This window comes from Aspergillus udagawae, assembly GCF_001078395.1.
Source record: "Aspergillus udagawae IFM 46973 DNA, scaffold_4, whole genome shotgun sequence".
NCBI classification, from domain to species: Eukaryota; Fungi; Ascomycota; class Eurotiomycetes; order Eurotiales; family Aspergillaceae; genus Aspergillus; species Aspergillus udagawae.
Window position 1 is genome coordinate 229437 of NW_025091267.1, and position 16794 is coordinate 246230.

General features: G+C 49.8%; 7 protein-coding genes across 7 annotated transcripts; 2 read left to right on the forward strand and 5 right to left on the reverse strand.

Moving 5' to 3' along the window:
- Nucleotides 1-594: 594 nt before the first annotated feature.
- On the reverse strand, nt 595-921 carry Aud_005445 (uncharacterized protein; the record flags this gene model as incomplete). The annotated part of the gene is made up of 1 exon (XM_043290375.1): nt 595-921. The coding sequence occupies one exon, from the start codon at nt 919-921 to the stop codon at nt 595-597; it is 327 nt and encodes a 108-aa protein (XP_043146310.1).
- Nucleotides 922-1050: 129 nt separating this feature from the next.
- Aud_005446 (inorganic phosphate transporter) lies at nt 1051-1569 on the forward strand (the record flags this gene model as incomplete). Its single annotated transcript, XM_043290376.1, has 2 exons — nt 1051-1190; nt 1281-1569. 2 exons carry the CDS (start codon nt 1051-1053, stop codon nt 1567-1569), a joined length of 429 nt encoding a protein of 142 aa, XP_043146311.1.
- A 288-nt stretch (nt 1570-1857) lies between these two features.
- On the forward strand, nt 1858-3684 carry Aud_005447 (acyl--CoA ligase; the record flags this gene model as incomplete). The annotated part of the gene is made up of 5 exons (XM_043290377.1): nt 1858-1947; nt 1993-2130; nt 2176-2610; nt 2660-3084; nt 3129-3684. The coding sequence occupies 5 exons, from the start codon at nt 1858-1860 to the stop codon at nt 3682-3684; spliced, it is 1644 nt and encodes a 547-aa protein (XP_043146312.1).
- Nucleotides 3685-3710: 26 nt separating this feature from the next.
- Nucleotides 3711-4058, reverse strand: Aud_005448 (uncharacterized protein; the record flags this gene model as incomplete). Its single annotated transcript, XM_043290378.1, has 2 exons — nt 3711-3877; nt 3923-4058. The coding sequence occupies 2 exons, from the start codon at nt 4056-4058 to the stop codon at nt 3711-3713; spliced, it is 303 nt and encodes a 100-aa protein (XP_043146313.1).
- Nucleotides 4059-4292: 234 nt separating this feature from the next.
- Nucleotides 4293-5240, reverse strand: Aud_005449 (alpha-ketoglutarate-dependent dioxygenase AlkB family protein; the record flags this gene model as incomplete). The annotated part of the gene is made up of 1 exon (XM_043290379.1): nt 4293-5240. The coding sequence occupies one exon, from the start codon at nt 5238-5240 to the stop codon at nt 4293-4295; it is 948 nt and encodes a 315-aa protein (XP_043146314.1).
- Nucleotides 5241-5891: 651 nt separating this feature from the next.
- On the reverse strand, nt 5892-6726 carry Aud_005450 (uncharacterized protein; the record flags this gene model as incomplete). The annotated part of the gene is made up of 2 exons (XM_043290380.1): nt 5892-6475; nt 6537-6726. The coding sequence occupies 2 exons, from the start codon at nt 6724-6726 to the stop codon at nt 5892-5894; spliced, it is 774 nt and encodes a 257-aa protein (XP_043146315.1).
- A 4323-nt stretch (nt 6727-11049) lies between these two features.
- Nucleotides 11050-15803, reverse strand: Aud_005451 (uncharacterized protein; the record flags this gene model as incomplete). The annotated part of the gene is made up of 10 exons (XM_043290381.1): nt 11050-11960; nt 12034-13113; nt 13170-13941; nt 14006-14153; nt 14222-14289; nt 14350-14521; nt 14593-14684; nt 14761-14936; nt 14997-15030; nt 15093-15803. 10 exons carry the CDS (start codon nt 15801-15803, stop codon nt 11050-11052), a joined length of 4164 nt encoding a protein of 1387 aa, XP_043146316.1.
- Nucleotides 15804-16794: the final 991 nt, after the last annotated feature.

A 16794-nucleotide genomic window follows, 5' to 3' on the forward strand; every position in this document is an offset into this window, starting at 1 on the left:
GGTAGAGTAGACGTCTGTTTCTTACTGAGTTTCTAGCGGCGCACATGATATCGCTTTGGTTTTCAACATACGATAACTAGGCCATCGATGTACCGTACAATATTGGCAATAGAATTCAACACAATGATGCAGTCGTCAGTCAAACATCCGCTACCATATTGTAGCAGCTCAATAGCACAATGCTATCTTGTCTACTATCAACCTACTCGGAGGGTGTCCTCTCAAATCAAACAGCCACACTCGAGATCAGAGCGTCAGCCGCATATTATCATGTGGACAGTAAGCCCACTAGAAAAGTTGCCAACGCTCGATGAAGCATATAGACCAATCAGCCAGTCCTAGGACAATCTCGACCTTGGTGAGACCGATAATAGCTTCGGCTGCTATATCCCTGTTCAACTGCAGTAGACCGCGGGGTATACCCGAAAGTAGGTGGTGTGCAACGAGGAAGCGCGGGCAAATACTGTACCCATTATTAATTTCAGTCGATGTCTTCGGCACAGATCGACTCGTTCCGTGGCACTATCGCCTTCGGCGGAGCGGATTAGTCTTTCAGTTTGCCGTACCACGCTGCCACCACCATAAAGCACGGCCCTAGGCCTGTAGCCGGTTAGAGGGAACACTTTTAGATAGTACACCGACGAAAAGGGCGACACCGATACCCTTGGCTCCGTCCCCGAGGGCCAGCAGTCCACCATCGCCAGCCCGGAAATTGAGCCGATCAAGGGTGACGCCAACACTGTCGAGCCCAAAGCCCACCGGTGCAAACGCGAATCTCGTGGAAAAGTACCGGAAGGAGCTCCAGGCTCTGGACTCGCGGCCCTGCGCTCCCCCCAAGCGCATATACGTGACTATCAAGCTTGTTTCACATACGGCATTACCCGGGACGTCATCCACCACCAGTCCAAGGGTCTGGATCATAACCATCGAAGGGCTCCTCAATTCGATAACAAGGTTGAACATCTCTGGGCAACGGCCCAGATTTGCTCTGCTATGGTACGTTCGGTTCAATCGCACACCCCAATATATCTATCATAACAACGACAAATCATGTCCATCTCCCACGGCGCAAAGGATATCTTCAATGCCATCGGCCCATTCAGCACTGAGTACACGACCTGGCACACCGGCGTGGCCTCTGCCAAAGCCGATACCCCGATTTGGATCAAGGCCGCTGGCGGTTTAGAACTGTGAGTTGGTAAATCTCTTTTCCTTCCCCGTTGACTGTCCTCTCCACTAACGACATAGGCTTCTGGACCTTCGGCTACCATCATGCGCAGTCTCGGAAACCGCATTACCAAGCACTCTCCTACGCACAGGCACAGCATGGAACTCGGCGCTGCGATTACGGTCCTGCTTGCGTCACTGCTGGGTCTGCCTGTGTCTATGACGCAATGCATTACCGGTCCAGTGCTGGGTGCTGCATTAGTGAACATGGACCTGAAGAGCATTAATTGGAAACAGCTGGCGAAGATCTTCCTCGATTGGGTTCTGACACTGCCGTGCGCGGGTCTCATCTGTGGGATTATCATGAGGATGGCGCTGAATGTTCCTCAATGGGGCCGGTAATTTAGAGTGGACCAGTTACGTATACATACATAATCTTGGAGGTTATGATTCCTGCTGCGGTTCAATCTGTATAACTACAGGCTTTTCTACCCTGCAATAATATGCAGGAGCGCGAGGTGCGAGGTCCCACATGCCATCGTCGATCATGGGTCTGTTCACCGCGAATCTGACGGCTCGGCAGAGCGGGGTAAACAACCGTGCACGAGCAGATCCGCTTGTATAACTTCATCTCCAAATACACCACACGAGCTTGTACTTTTCAATTGATTACACTATCAACACGCCAAGATGATCTTCGAGCCGGCAGAGCGCGTTCTCCTCCCTTCTGTGGATGTCCTCTCCTACGTCTTCGACAATACATATGATGCCAACCGACCGGTAGTCCGACCTCGACAAGATCATTCATAATACTGATGCTGACAGGTCTACATTGACGTTCATAATCCCTCGCGATCTATCGGCTGCGCTCAGGCTCGGAATATCGTCCGACAGTTGATTGCCGGCCTACGCGCCTGGGGAGTCAAACCAGGCGATTGCGTCGCCATCCACTCTTTCAATGATGTATTCTCCCTCTACTATATCCCTTACACAGCTAACGGACAATAGATCTACTATTCTATGCTTGTTCTGGCCATCATTGGTGCAGGTAGTATCTACACCGGTACCAATCCATCCTACACGACGATGGAGCTGGCGCATCATTTCAAGGCCGCCGACACAAAGTTTGTAATCTCCGAGCCGGAGATTCTGGCACCTGTTCTTGCTGCCGTTGAGGAGAGAGGTATTCCTGAAGCGAACGTGCTCATCTTCGATGTCCTGGGACAGGAGGTCCCGGCTGGTCGACGATCATGGAAGGATCTTTTCAACCACGGCGAACACGATTGGGTGGCCTTTGATGACCTGCAACGAGCCAAGGAGACCACAGCCGCAAGGCTATTGAGCAGTGGGACGACGGGCCTGCCCAAAGCCGTGACCATCACGCATCACAATCTCATCGCAGAGCACGAGTTGTGTTTCGAGGTGCATCCACGATCATACCAGGTATCCTTGCTCACCTCCATCAGACGAGCCCTGCTAATAGGATGTAAAGGTCTCCCGCATCGTCGCAATGCCCATCTTCCACGTCGCAGCCGCTGTAGGGGCACACTTCGGGGCCCTCAAATCTGGCTACACGATCTACATGATGCGCCGCTTCGACCTCGAGACATTCCTTGTGGCCAACGAAAAATACCAAGCAACCGACCTAGCCATCGTCCCGCCCATGGCGATCGCCATTCTGCAGTCTCCATTCTCGCGGACCAGGCCATTCCTACACTCCATCAAGAGCGTCAACTGCGGTGCCGCCCCGCTCGACAAAGACGTGCAGGGGCGGTTCCGCACCCTCCTCCAAGAGGGCACGCCATTTACGCAGGTCTGGGGAATGACAGAAACCTGCGCTATCGCGACGATGTTCACGTACCCGGAGGACGACGACACAGGGTCCGTGGGCCGGCTGATCCCGAATGTTGAAGCCAAGTATGCTGCCCCTGTCCCAATGGGAACATCTACTGACCATCCAGACTAATCGACGAGAACGGAAATAACATCTCCGCGTTTGACGTCCGCGGCGAGCTATGCGTGCGCGGACCCATCGTCACACCGGGTTACTACCGCAACGACTCCGCCAACGCCGAGGCCTTCGATAACGAGGGCTGGCACAAAACGGGCGATATCGCGTACTGCGACGGGCGCACGCGCAAGTGGTACATCGTCGACCGGAGGAAAGAGCTTATCAAGGTCCGTGGTTTCCAGGTTGCGCCGGCGGAGCTGGAAGCTGTGCTTCTGGGTCATCCGCACATTGTTGATGCGGCGGTGATTGGGCTGGTGTTACCTGGGGCGGATACGGAGTATCCCCGTGCGTATGTGATTAGACGGCCTGGCAAGGAAGGCAAAAATCTCACGGAGGAGGATGTGAGAAAGTATCTTGGTGAGAGGCTGGCCAGGTACAAGGCGCTGACCGGGGGTGTCAAGTTTGTGGATGCCATTGAGAAGTCTCCTAGTGGGAAGATCCTGAAGCGGGTGTTGAGGGAGGATAGTAAGAGGGATGTTGAGACCGGATTGAGGCCGAAGCTGTGATGGTCTAAATACAGGTGACACATAGATCATGAGCGAAAAAAACCACTGAGGAATCCCCTCTTTGGCTCCGGGGTCTGGGTCTCCTCCTTCAACACTCCGACTTGCAAGCGCTCTCGATAACGGCTGAGGATTGATGCTTCATGATACTCGAGGAATTTGACCGTTGCATCCTTTCCGGCGATCTTTTTCAGGACTGCCTTGTCAGACTAGCCCCTTGGTCTATCAGTAGATAACTCACTCTTCTCACCCCCGGGATGCTCTGCCTGGAACTGGGTGACGTCGAAAACCTCCTTTTCGATTACTATCCAGAGGTCTTTTGTGGTGTTATGTCGCGAGACATCCTGCAGCGAATAGATAGGAAGTGAAGAAGCCATGCTGACTTCTCTATCACTGCCAGGGAAGTGTGCTGACATATATAGTCAGCCTGAGCGGGGTATTCCATGCTGACCAGGTATCCCCGCTTCGGGGGACTGGACAAAGCTGACAATGCAGTCGCAACAATCCTGGTTGGCCTTGCAAAACATCCCTGGCATCCATTCCCCGTTGACGTCGATCTTTGCCTGGCCTCGTATACAGTAACTGCTGTACCATATCTTACCCTCCCAAAATCAACAGCGCTCTACCATCCTCCCCTCCTCCTCACTCCATATATACACCCGTCCGTCCCCCACATTATATCTATAATAATTATCCGTCCCAGCGGGCACCACCGCCCTGCGAAACGTAATATTGATCCTCCCTTGGCGCGTATCACTCCCCCTCCGCTTCGGAACAGAGTGCAACCAATTCGCCTGCGTCTCACCCCGCATCACGACCATATCCCCTGACGCGAGAGACATCTTGATCGGTGCTGCCTCAACACCTTCAGCCAGCTTATGCTTCATGAGGAAATCCCGCTTTGCGCCGAGCGACAACGATGCAATGCAGGGATTCGGGCCGAGGAATCGCTCGTCGTCAGAGTGGTAGGAGATACTGTCGTCCCCTGATGCGTAATAGTTTACCAGACAGAAGTTGTAGCGTGCGCCGTCGGTAGCGGCCTCGACGCGTTGGCGGAGGGCGTCGAGGCAGGGCGGGATGGGGCGGGGAGTGGATTTGTATTTGGTGCTTGGGATAGGGGTGTGGGATTTGCTGTCGACTAGACGGGAGTCATTGCTTGAGGTATTGGGTACAGGGGTAAAGAGGGAGGTATCGTCGACGCCAAAGACGGTGGTGAAGCGCGGGGTGTTGATCTGGGTTGTGGTAGGCCCGCGGCGGATGGTGTACTGGACGCGGTAGAAGGGAAGTTCGCGGCGGAGGAAGCGGAAGAGTTCGTGGGAGGCAGTGGATGGAATGAAGGGTTGGTAGTAGAGCAGATCCAGATGCAGCTGGTTGGTAATGCTCCGTGGTGTGGTGGCTGGGAGGTCCGGAAGCGCGTTGGCGATGGATGGGGGGAAGTCCGCGATGGGGAAGGGATAGCTGGGATGATGGGAGTAGGATGATGGAGGAGCGTCCTCAACACGCGGTTTCTTTGGCTTACTGATGGGGTTGTAGAAGGATTCCAGTGTTCGTTTAGCCATTGTTGTCTGGAGGATGGAGTGATGGAATGATGGAATGATGGAGTTGATCAAAAAGAGGTAAGGGATGATGTCACGTTGAAACAGATAAGATAGCCCTAATTCGGCCAGAAACATCCAGCTATCTATACTGTTCCATGTCCGAAATGAAACAGCCGTATAATAGTCAACTCGTTCTGGACATCGCTTTCAATACCACAATGTATGATCATCTTTTTAGATCTTTGTTAGGGACAACTTTTTGAGCACGCAAAAAATGGTGGATCTCACGCTCACCATTGAGCCAGTCGCTCTGGCAATGTTATGGTAACTCTGAATCATCTACCTCACGTAAGGTGGCTTACCTTTGCTGACAGTTATTAGAAGAACCCAACAGTTGCCAGAAGGGAAATTACTAATCTATGTATTTTATGCTATTTACCACACACAGAGAGCCATATCACATATATGGCCGTAGTAGTGATCAGAAGATGCGATTTCTTTACTAGACTATGAAGCTGGCTACAGTTATGGTGGATCACTTCAACGCCGGTATGACTAGCGCTGGTTTCGTGTATTTTGCCAATCTCAGCGGTGCTCTCGCTCCTTTACAAGAAATTTGATATAAACCTTGGATACCACTAGAAAACAGATAATCCTCCAGCTCGAGGTTCCTTAGTACAGCCCAAGCGCACTCGCCTCTTCTTTCACAATATTCTGAATCTCATCCTCAACTGTGGACTGAGATGGTGACCAGCCAAGAAGCTTTCTAGCTCGGAGTGCTCTGGCTTTTACTGTGTAATTTGTCACGGAACGGCCAGCAGGAGCCATGATAGACTTGTTTTCCATATCAATTACTCGGGTCTCATCAGATATGAGAACTCCCAGCCTATGCGCCTCTTCAGTAATCCTGGCACAGACACTCCCCCAAGAGAATTCGCCATTCTCGACCAGGTAATAGCCGTGGGAGTTCCATGACGCCCGGGATCGACCAGAAATCGCTTCTTCAACCAGGCGAACATAGACTCGAGAGAGGTCATGGACATGAACACAATTCCAAAACGTTTTCCCATCAGCCAGCTGTAGCCCCTTGCCCTCCTTCAGTATGAGGCGGGTGAGATCACGCATTTGCTTCGTTTCCCGGGAGACTGGACCCCTTCCGATGCCAAACACAGTTGAGGGACAAATAATGGCAGTCTTTAATGTGTCGGAACCTGCTGCTAAGACAATCTTATCGACGTTACGATGAACGGCGTTGTCTTCAGGTAGTATATGTTAGCGGCTGCACACCCTGCGAGGTGCTTTAATTTGTAAGCTTACCAGGTAATGAGGTGAGTTCGGCAACTCCATCCCAATCATCAAAAATATGTATCTTGCCAGGAGGCCGCTGATATTCCGCCCTCAAGTCCAAGAGAATGTCGGCTCCACTAGTATGGATATAAAATCCACCGCCCCTTTTCTGGAGTCCATTGATGATGGCGGTTGCAGATGGTACATGGTCAGCACTCATTGCAAAATGAAGAACCAGCTCATGCTGTGCTGCTTCTTCTTCTATTATAGCAGTCTGATCCAGAGTAGCATAGCATAATCTTATCTTTGGATAATTTGATTTGAAGATTGCTTCCTGGGTTGAATCTCGCAGTAAACAGGTGACGCCGCTTTCCCATTCAGGGTGCTGATTTAGGAGCTCATAGAGGACGTCCCCGCCGACGAAGCCGCTCTGAGTTTCTGATGCATCAGCTGTACAACCCAGAGTCATGTCAGAGATAAAGGTTATATACTGTTCCTGAAATAAGAATCTTCGGTGGTGGCATCTCTTCCGTACTACTACAGAAAGTCGCCAGTAGTGCTGGGACCCAACAAGCTTTGTGCTTTTTACTCTCGGTGATTATCGAGTGAACGACGGATTAGCAATCTTTGTGATTATTAATGCCACTGTTTTCAAACATAATCATAGTACCTACTTAGCTTGATATGCAAACTATACGAAATCAGATTCTTTTCGCAGTCCCCACCGTCTGAACAAGGATCATAGAACAACTGGTGACTGCACAAGCTTTTCCCTTCACGACAGAAATTAGCCGTGCGCCAGGGAAACTGTTGCCATGTCCCACTGCTGCTGAGCTGATCATTCATTGCACCCTGCTTGATCAGCCAACAGGGGTACGCTGGTCCAACTGGCAGGGTCTCTAGTGTTCAAGGAACCTTTTGTTCTTCTTTTTTCCAGTTTATCTTTCTCCTTGGAAAGGACAATTCTCTGCTCTTCTCCAAATAAGGGTTTTAAATTGAGGCCAACTGATCTATACTGTCCACTTTCACATATTAATACTGAGAATCCCAACCATCCTGAAGCTCAGCTGCTTCTTTATCCTCAGTGGAACTCATACATGAATGGTACACCTTTTGGATATGTAATATTAAGAAATAAGTATTCTTTTGCGCAAGATCCTCCGCTTGTAGTCCGGTCAACCGCGATGGCATGAAGCCCTTGTCGTGATTTGCCCATATTCATTCTTCTTATAGTGTGCCTTGGATAGATTTGAGGAGTCGGCGTGTGGGCCCTGTCGAGCTTGAATGCGGCACAGATTGATTACCAAGCGAATACGAAGTAAGTCCGCCAAGGTTGCGAATTGAGTGAGATGGCACACAACGCACTGAAGCGGAGTTATCAAGTAGGTCACCAGTAGTATTTCGGCTGTTCGCTGGGTTGGCATGCATTCAGACTGAACACCAATATATCCTGACTCGCTTGGCAATGTTCGGAGTCTCGGGCCGTTTACTCGACGTGAGCTCGTGTTGGCAAGCGCCGTTATCCGACTGGAAGAATTAAGCAGTTCTCCTGATAAACGAACACCAACGAGCTCTGTTGCTATCTTTCCCTCAGGCACCACAGATGCAGCGGCCCTCTGAATGTGTTGTCTTAATCAGTCTGGCAGACATGGCACAACCATCGCATGACGGGCCTCCACGGGCTTTCGAGGCTGTGTCTACTATCGTCTTAACAAAAGGACACAGGGTGACAATCATTGTATTCATAGTTTTGACCAAGATTGTTCAGGCGAGCAGACAACCAGACCACTCTCTCTACTATGCATTCTCATGAAGGCCAGATGATATCCAACATGGTTGGTCTTGCTTCTGGCGTAGAGATAACAAGATATCTGGTGCTGCAGGTGGTCCTGGTATGGCCAATTGGGCACCAGCGTCCTATCCATTCGTTCCTTTTACCATAGCCATACCATAGAGCGTCCATAATAACAATATGTTTTTTCCAGATTGACGCAAGGGACCTTTGTTCTTATCAGTGGATACCTCGCGGCCGGATACGGTCACCGACACATTCTTATCACTGGAGCAGCCTGGTTGGTTGCCTGCTCTCTTGCAAACGGTTTTTGCACAATCTTTCTATTGCTTAACGCCGTGGCACTAATAGCCACGACTTTCCTACCAGGAAGAGCGCGAAATGTGATGCTCGGCTTTTTGGAGCGTCAGCACCCATTCGGAGTTACCTCGGTTCTATCTGGGCTGGTGCCTTTGTTCGGCATTCGAGCTGCAGATGTGTGTCCTTTGGCTTTTAAGTCCAGCCATCCTCTGTACGGAGTGTCGGGGCCTAAATATCGGTAGGGCAATCCTGGCCACTGTCGTTTTTGGACTCCTCGGTCTACTGCTTCCAACCGATTTTTCCCTTGATAGGAATGGTAAAATAGACTGGATCGGTGCGTAGCTCGGTACAAGCGGTCTGGTTGTTTCAATGTCGCGTGGCAGTGGATATTCCGGGCAAATTGGAAAGGATCTAAAGAGTCTCTCAGCCAGGCTCCTGCAAGTGGATGGAACACCCCCTTTCGAGATTATTTCGCTCGCTATGTCAGTTTTGGTGCTTGCCATATTCGGTATTTGGGAGTATAGGGCCACCAAATCCCCAGTCATGCCACGGGCATTTGGACGGCGCCCTCCTTCGCAACCGTTATTTTAGTCGTGCTTCTAAGCTTCATATCCAACTGTATCTTTTCTTTGGTACTTGGTGGCGTGTTACAGCTTCTGCGCGACAAAAGTATACTGCAATTTGGAATCGAGTGGACCCTATTCGAAGTCGTCGCAACCAGTCGTCGCAACCACCGGTACACCTACTGCTGCGTGGCTAATTCCTCGTCTCGCCGCACAATGGATTTTGGCCATCGGCTCGGCGACGATTCTGGCTGCGAATGTGCTCTTGGCTGCAATGCCAGAACAACAGATCTAGGCCTCCCCCCCCATAAGATTTAATGTCCAAATTAAGATTTTTCTGAGGATAAAATTCCCCAGAATAGTTTATTCCGGCACTGCATGCGCATATACTGTGTGTGTTCGAGGACGATGTGCATCCTTCTACATATCGCTTTATATGAAGCTTACAGGCTCCAGCGTCTCTTTGATTCTCGGTTAATCCGCTCATCTTCATGTTTCGATGACTCACCTTGCAAATGACATAGTTATTAATTGCCTTCAGAATGCGTCATTTAATTATAATTACCAAGCATCTTCCGCGATCTCACAAGGTCGGATTCTTTGGTCGGACTCTGGCTTCTTCCGCTTGAACTACTACCTGCACTACTGCCGTGGGTTACTCTCTACTGAGATAATTGCCGCTCTCAAGTGGTGTTTAGTCTACAATGTCACAGAGATCGGTTCTCTAGATCCTTTCTCGATTACATTCCTTGCTGCACAAATCTTTCTCTCAGCGAACTGTTGGCCCAGACCTTCTCTAGTACAAACCCCGTTAGCTTGCTGCTAGTACTCATACTGTACTGTCCGAGGACTCCCAAAGGAATTCTATTGCCCAGAGCCCTAATTGCTTGCGGCACTCTTTCATAGGTGATACAAAATTCAATCAATACCGCTAGACTAAAGAGGTGTCCAGATGATATACTCCGTATAGGGAGGGATACATATCGACTTGTGGTGGTATATACTTTAACAACCAGTCAATACACTGACACTAGGGATTAGAGACTCCTGAAAATAAGCGTGACGAAAAGCCCAGTCATCCTCTGACCGAGGATCCGGTTGACCATGGATACTGACAAAATGCCAAGGTCTTGTTGCAACGTAAGCATGTCCTTTGAAAGAAAGGCCCAGGTCAAACATCTCCCAAGAAAAGTGAAACCGCAACTGAACCAACGTCCTTTAGAACCAGTATTCATGGACGCAATCAAATGTTATTTGTATGAAAAAAAGCCTCTTTTGGCGACGCCCAAAACACCTACACCTGGCTGTTTTCGAGCCAGAAATTGCTGAAAGTTATATTTAACTCAACGCCTACTGGGTTACAAGTGGTACTTTCTTCCTCTTCATGCTTGTTGAGGCGCCATGAGTGGTGGGAAGAAACATCACATGTGCGAACGTTGATCGTGATGCCTGGGATCCGGCGTACAGTGTAGACCCGGATACCTATAAATTCCTGCGATCTATATTTTTCCGTCCGACGTGAAACAGCCATACAAAAACTGACTTGTCCATATATCCCCGTCTCAATACCACTCAGGGCAGACACAACCGGAAAGCCAACTAAAGTCCCCATCGCCGCTGCAGCTGATGATATCACAATCCTCATCTTTATCTGGCGAAAGGTAAGGCACAAGCAACGTATACTCAAGCACTTACGGTAGACTATCACTCTAATGTCCTCGCAGTGGACCCTTACCATAAATTCCTGCGTTATCTGATTCCTGCATCTAACTAGGTCTCTGTACAGCGTCGCACACTGACTCCTTGACACTATCTCTCTTGATGGACTTGTAATAATAATCGGTATTCACAGCAACTGCACCGTTGCTGATGCAGGCTTAGACCTTGTTCAACTCGATCCTACAGTGTAGTTCCACCCACCCATTGGCCCCGTACAGTATGCAGCACCTGGCACTAGGCCTTCATTGCACGCAGTCAAGTTCAGGGATGGATTCACAGCCAAGAACAAGGAGCTGGTAATCCCATCTTGCATGCAGATCCCGGCACAGGACTCATTCTCCGCGGCCACATGCCATCTACCGCACCGTAGCGTTGTGCCAGTAGCCACGGTCGTGTTCTCAGGCGGATCCACCAAGTATGGTCCGTACCCGGTGCTCTGTGCGTAAGGGTTTCGCGAAGTGACCACCGGGTCGGTGACATCGAACGCTCCTAGCTGGGCAGAGAGACAGAGAACGCGTCCATATGCCCACGCCGTATCCTGTAAGTTGGTGCAGTAAGCATCAATCCACGGATTGAGTTGCCGTAACGGAGTGATCATCTTGGTGCTGCTGTCAAACATGATTTGCGCGTTGACCTGTTCAATACTGCGGCAGGTATCGTTGGGCTGCAGAACATAAGTGTGCTCACATGAAAGTGGGAGACATAATTTCTGGCCAACAGCAACCCTCTGGCAGTTACGAATGAGATCTTGGTTGCCCATGTACAATGCAGCAGAAGACACTGAGTAATCCAGAGCAATGGATGTGCATGTGTCTCCGGCCTTGGTATAATAGATGTTATCCGACAAGCACAGAGGTTCTTCCTCCGGTTCCACGATGGTGAGAGGCGGAGGAATAGTGGTATTGGCTGAAATGCCGCATTTTGAGGTCACGGTCTCGAGGTTGTGCTGGAACAGCTCATTGTAGTATGAGTATTGGCTGGACTGCATCATCTTTAGCTTTGTAACGTAGCAGTAGGAGCAAAGCTCGTCATGCGGCATGTCTTCTACTGTCGCTACCGTAGTGAAGCTTTCAATAATGTCTAGCTCATATTGGGTGTTAGTTGACAGAGTAGCAACCATGGATTAAGAAAAAAAGATACAAGGGTGACATACCATTACAGTACTGGCCCGTTGTCGGGTCCTTATAGCAGGTCTCGTTCCAACCAGCCCACATGTTGCCCCCGAAGCGGTCCACTGGTCCATTGAACAACTTGTATCCAGGACAGTTCTTCTGCACATTATTGAACCAGGCAGCGAGCGAGTCGCCACAGCCCCGGTCACAGACTGCCTCGGTGAGGCTATCATCTCCCAGAGCCCCACGGTAGCCTGATTCATAGAAGGAAAAGACATAGTCAACACAGTCAATTGTGGCTGTAAGGGCAGCGACACATTCGCTAGAGAAGCTGGATGGAAGGTCGTCGGGTTCATAGATGGTAAACCCAGGGAAATTCTTCTGCCCTGTGGTATCTTGTGAACCCTTCAGCCACGCAAGGATGGATGACATGAAGCCGTTTTTGTTATCCTTTGCCAAAGTAGGCGCCTCATTCAACGGACTGACCATCTCGACAATGGCCTTGGTGACTAGATTGTAAATCCAGAGGTCGTAGCTCTGGACCACCTCAAAGGCCTTATCCTGACAGCTTTCCGTGGCCAGGCAATCTTGTGAGTATCTTGAAAACCAGCTGTAGAGTCCAGCCCCGAGCATATATACAGTTGAGGAGTTAACCATACGCACGGCCCACGAGACTGCACAGGTTGCCGACTCGGCCGAACAGTTTGTGAAAGTTGGATCATTTGGAAGGTTACCCATCATGATGGGCAGAGGCGCTCCGGGATGACTTTGAAAGTACGGTGACTCGGTCTGGATCATACCCATCACGATGTTGCTGGCGTTGGATAATTGATACTGATACAGAACGTTATGTTCCGCGGCAGTGCCATACATCCATGTCGGGCCCTGGCTCTCAATCAGAACACCACGACCGGAGAATATGTCGATCTGTACTTCCTCCGGCGAATCCAGGTCATGATCAGCAACCCACATCCAGACGTTCTCCATGTACACTGAGGATTTAGCGGTGATATGAAGGAGAGCAGATGCAGCGATACAATTGATATTAATGCCTCCATTTTTGGGGCACTGGGCCGCCTGCAGACTGGAACCCAGGGCTCCTCCCACGCGAAAATGGGAGTCTGAATACATAGAAAAGTTAGCAAGCGCAATCAAACAAAAGACAAGCCAAACTCACCCCATAGTCCTGCCGAGCCCTTTGCAGCCTCGTGGACGTTCCATTGCACAAGGATTGCGCCTGCAGTGTTTCCGGAGACAGTGAACAAAAGGTCTTGGATTTCTACTACACCAGAGTCCCCCGGCGACCCCACCTGGACTGCGGCACGAGTTACCGTCGGATCCGCGAATTTAGAGCCTTTAGCCATGATTTGCGGCCATGCCTGTCCGATTATCCGTGACCCAACTGGGATCTTCACGGTGTCTGTAATCACATAGATCCCATGAGGTATAAAGACAATAGCAGACATGTTAGCCGCTGCTGCAAAGATGCTATTAAGGACACTCGTGTCATCAGTCTGGCCGTCTCCTCTGGCTCCAGCGGTTTTAAGGTTAATGATCTGGCTCCTGCCGACGTCCGTATACTTGGGTCGACGGCGAGTGTAGAAGTTTGGCTTGACGTATGCCAGTTCCGACGATAGGAGAGATTGGGTGCGATTCATAACCGGGATATTCTCTGCATTTGCAAAGAAACTGGTACCGTTGGAATCTGTCACTCTACCAAACCCCCAGTTGTCAATACGAACCTCGTTGCCTCCTGCCAGTAGCACCTTCGACAGGACAGTATCAGTGACTGCGTTCTGGACGTTGAAGAAGCCAACATTCTGCAACAAAAGGGAGGTTGAGTTCTCCGCATAGAGGGATGTCACGATGCCATTGGGTGTATTAGCAATTATGGCATCTACAAGCACCAGAGATCCCAACGATTGCCCCGTGCTTAGGGAGCCCCCCGCCTATGGAATTGTCCAGACAAGTATTAGCAGATATCACAAAGTAGCGTTAGTAGGATAGACTTACACCCCCAGTGACAACCAGTCCAGTACCACATGATTCAACTATGACATCCTGCATAGTCCAAGCCCAGTCCCAATGAACCTGGAGAGCCGTCTTGCAATTCACAAAGACTAAATGACTCGTAGTAAACTGCTGATTTCCAAAATAAGCACTACATGGGCAAAAAGTCAGCGTCTCGCCAGTATTGCAAGGATTGCCAAATGGTTCATAATCACATACCCAAAGTTGCCACCCACAAATGTCAGATCAGCTAGGAAACCCCCACTGCCGTTTTCCATGTAAATGCCCTAAAATGGGGTTATAAACGTCAGTATAGTCTGTTAACGAGGAGATAAGGTCATCAGTACTTGTTGAGTGTTTCCCTCGACGTTCTGCAGCATATAAAATTCAATATTTTCCAAGGATGTGCCTTGGGCAACTTGCCAGTGAATTGCACAGACGTATGCTGATTGGTCGGTACGAGTAATATCTATTTTGAAGTTTCTGATACTTCTGAGGAAGTTGTTTGTATTGAGATACCTATAGAGAAATCAGCATTTCAAACAATGAAATCCAGGCCAAGCAGGTCAGGATCAACGGATCTGCCGCACCATTCTTCAGTTTCGCCCATATAGACATCGGATGTGATGACTCCTAGGCCCACGAAACTGGACGCTGCCAGAATAGTGGGCACGTTCGTCGGCTGGATTGAAACTATCAGTACGTCTTCCTTGCATGATTCTGTTTTTGAGTAGTAAGAGTCCCTGGAATGAACATACGTCACCGAGAAGCTGCGTGTTATAGTACTGGATGACGGAGCTGCTAACAAGATAGGTGCCCGAGGGAAACCATACGACAGCAGGGTAGATGGTGCTCGATCGACATCCAGCACCACATCGGCCTCCATCTGAAATGGCGCGGTTGATGGCTTCAGTATCATCAGTCACTCCGTCACCTTGCGTTGTATTAGTATATTATACGCATGTCTCCAAGGCGGGAGGTATAGGAGTCCTACCTTTGGCCCCATAGTCCATCACATTTCGCCAAACCTGAGTAAAAAAGTTAGAACCAACCCTCGACTAGACCGACCGGGTGCACGTGGACAGCATACCTTGTATCCGGCTGGAGCATATGGACTGGCTCCGTTTTGCTCCATAGTAGCCATCCAATACGAAGAAGTGGCTCGCTTGGTGACGGTATCCTGGAATGGCTGTTGAAGGCCATTTGGCTGATCAAACGTGGTATACTCCAGAAGCCCGTTTGGTCGTACGAGCTTTTGAATCATATAATTTGTGTCATTGTTGCCTTGGTCATATTTCGCACGCACCTGTGCTGCAATGGCCGCGTAATCGACTTCCCATGAAGCCGGTGGCTGCGACTCTGCAACCTCCTTCGCCGCTTGAATGACCTCAGGGGAGAGCGTATAGCCATATCTGCTGCCAGAGTCGGCGGGCGCAGATTGGTTTGCTTTCTGGCGCCGGCTTAGCTTAGACAAAGATGCATTCTTCGCGGGGTCAACGTAGTCGAGCAGCGGCACCGCTTCTGACTGTTGATGGTCGGTTGCAGCTGTGCTGAATTCATACTTGTTGAATTGCGAATTCTCGACACGGAGTTTATTAGCTATGCGAAGCGCTTCCAAAGCCTCTTCAACCGTCGTTTGGGCTGAGTTTTGAGCCTTCTCTATCTTGCGTCCACGGCGATGGAGTTGATGGTGACTGTGGTGTGCATGTTGGGACGCAACGACGGAGGAGTGAGTGCCTATGAACAGGAAAAACAACATAGCCAAAGCGAGACTCTGAGACATTGAGTGCCAGCGCTCCATTGTGCATTGAATCTCAGAACAAGCACAAGTAAACCCTACGACCAACAGTTGTTTCTTGCTGACTCCAAGGGTATACTGGCCCCGAGGAGGTTTTGTAATTCAGCAACCTCAGCTACAACTTAGACGTGCAATATTCGAGCCGGCAGAAGGGGAGTGGTAAGCAAAGTAGATACTCCGTACCTGCGCCACTTTCTCTGCTTGGGTCAACTCGAGCAGCGATTAGCCATATTCTGGACAGGGTCTTTCATCCGATCATGATCCGCCGGACGCTCAGCGTACAGTATAATGGATCAATTGGACACTAGTGGTATTGGCAATCCAGGTATTTCTCTAGCTGTTCACCTCAGGACCCAGTTAAATGGCGTTGGAGCAAATGATTGGGGGCCATACACTAGATTGTTAGACCGCTGTAGTTTTTTCCCTAGCAATTAGACCCGATTGAATACGTATATCTATCTATCAGCATGGAATGTTCTCGGGCATGATCCATTGTAGAGATGCATGGTTGAGAACGCTAAGATTAGGATGATTTCCTACGACCCTTGGCTATGCATGAAGATTCCCTATGCCAATATTTGAACCATACAAAACGCCAAGCAAGACTATCCACTAGCTTATGCTTTGTAAAGCTTTAGTTTAGGAGTAATATTATTGAGTTTACTGCCGGAGATTGCACAGTTCCACTGGTTGGACTTCAACTCACGTAGAAATGCCGATGGATCCAGAAGATGGCTGTGTACGGAATAATATCTTTTAGGTTCCCTTATTAGGCAATTGCATGTACCTATCAGCGTGCTACCTGCGCTCGTATTTGTCCTGATTGCTTCAGGACTTGGCGGTTTACCCATTGGATGAGGTCCACATAGTCTACTTGCCCCTGGACTGTGGTATTACTTAGTCCATATAGCTCTCTCCCTTTGCGGTTAATAATGACTCCATAACGAAACTTTGAACCCTCAGCTAAGTGTGGAACCGATCGATTCGCGCCGGA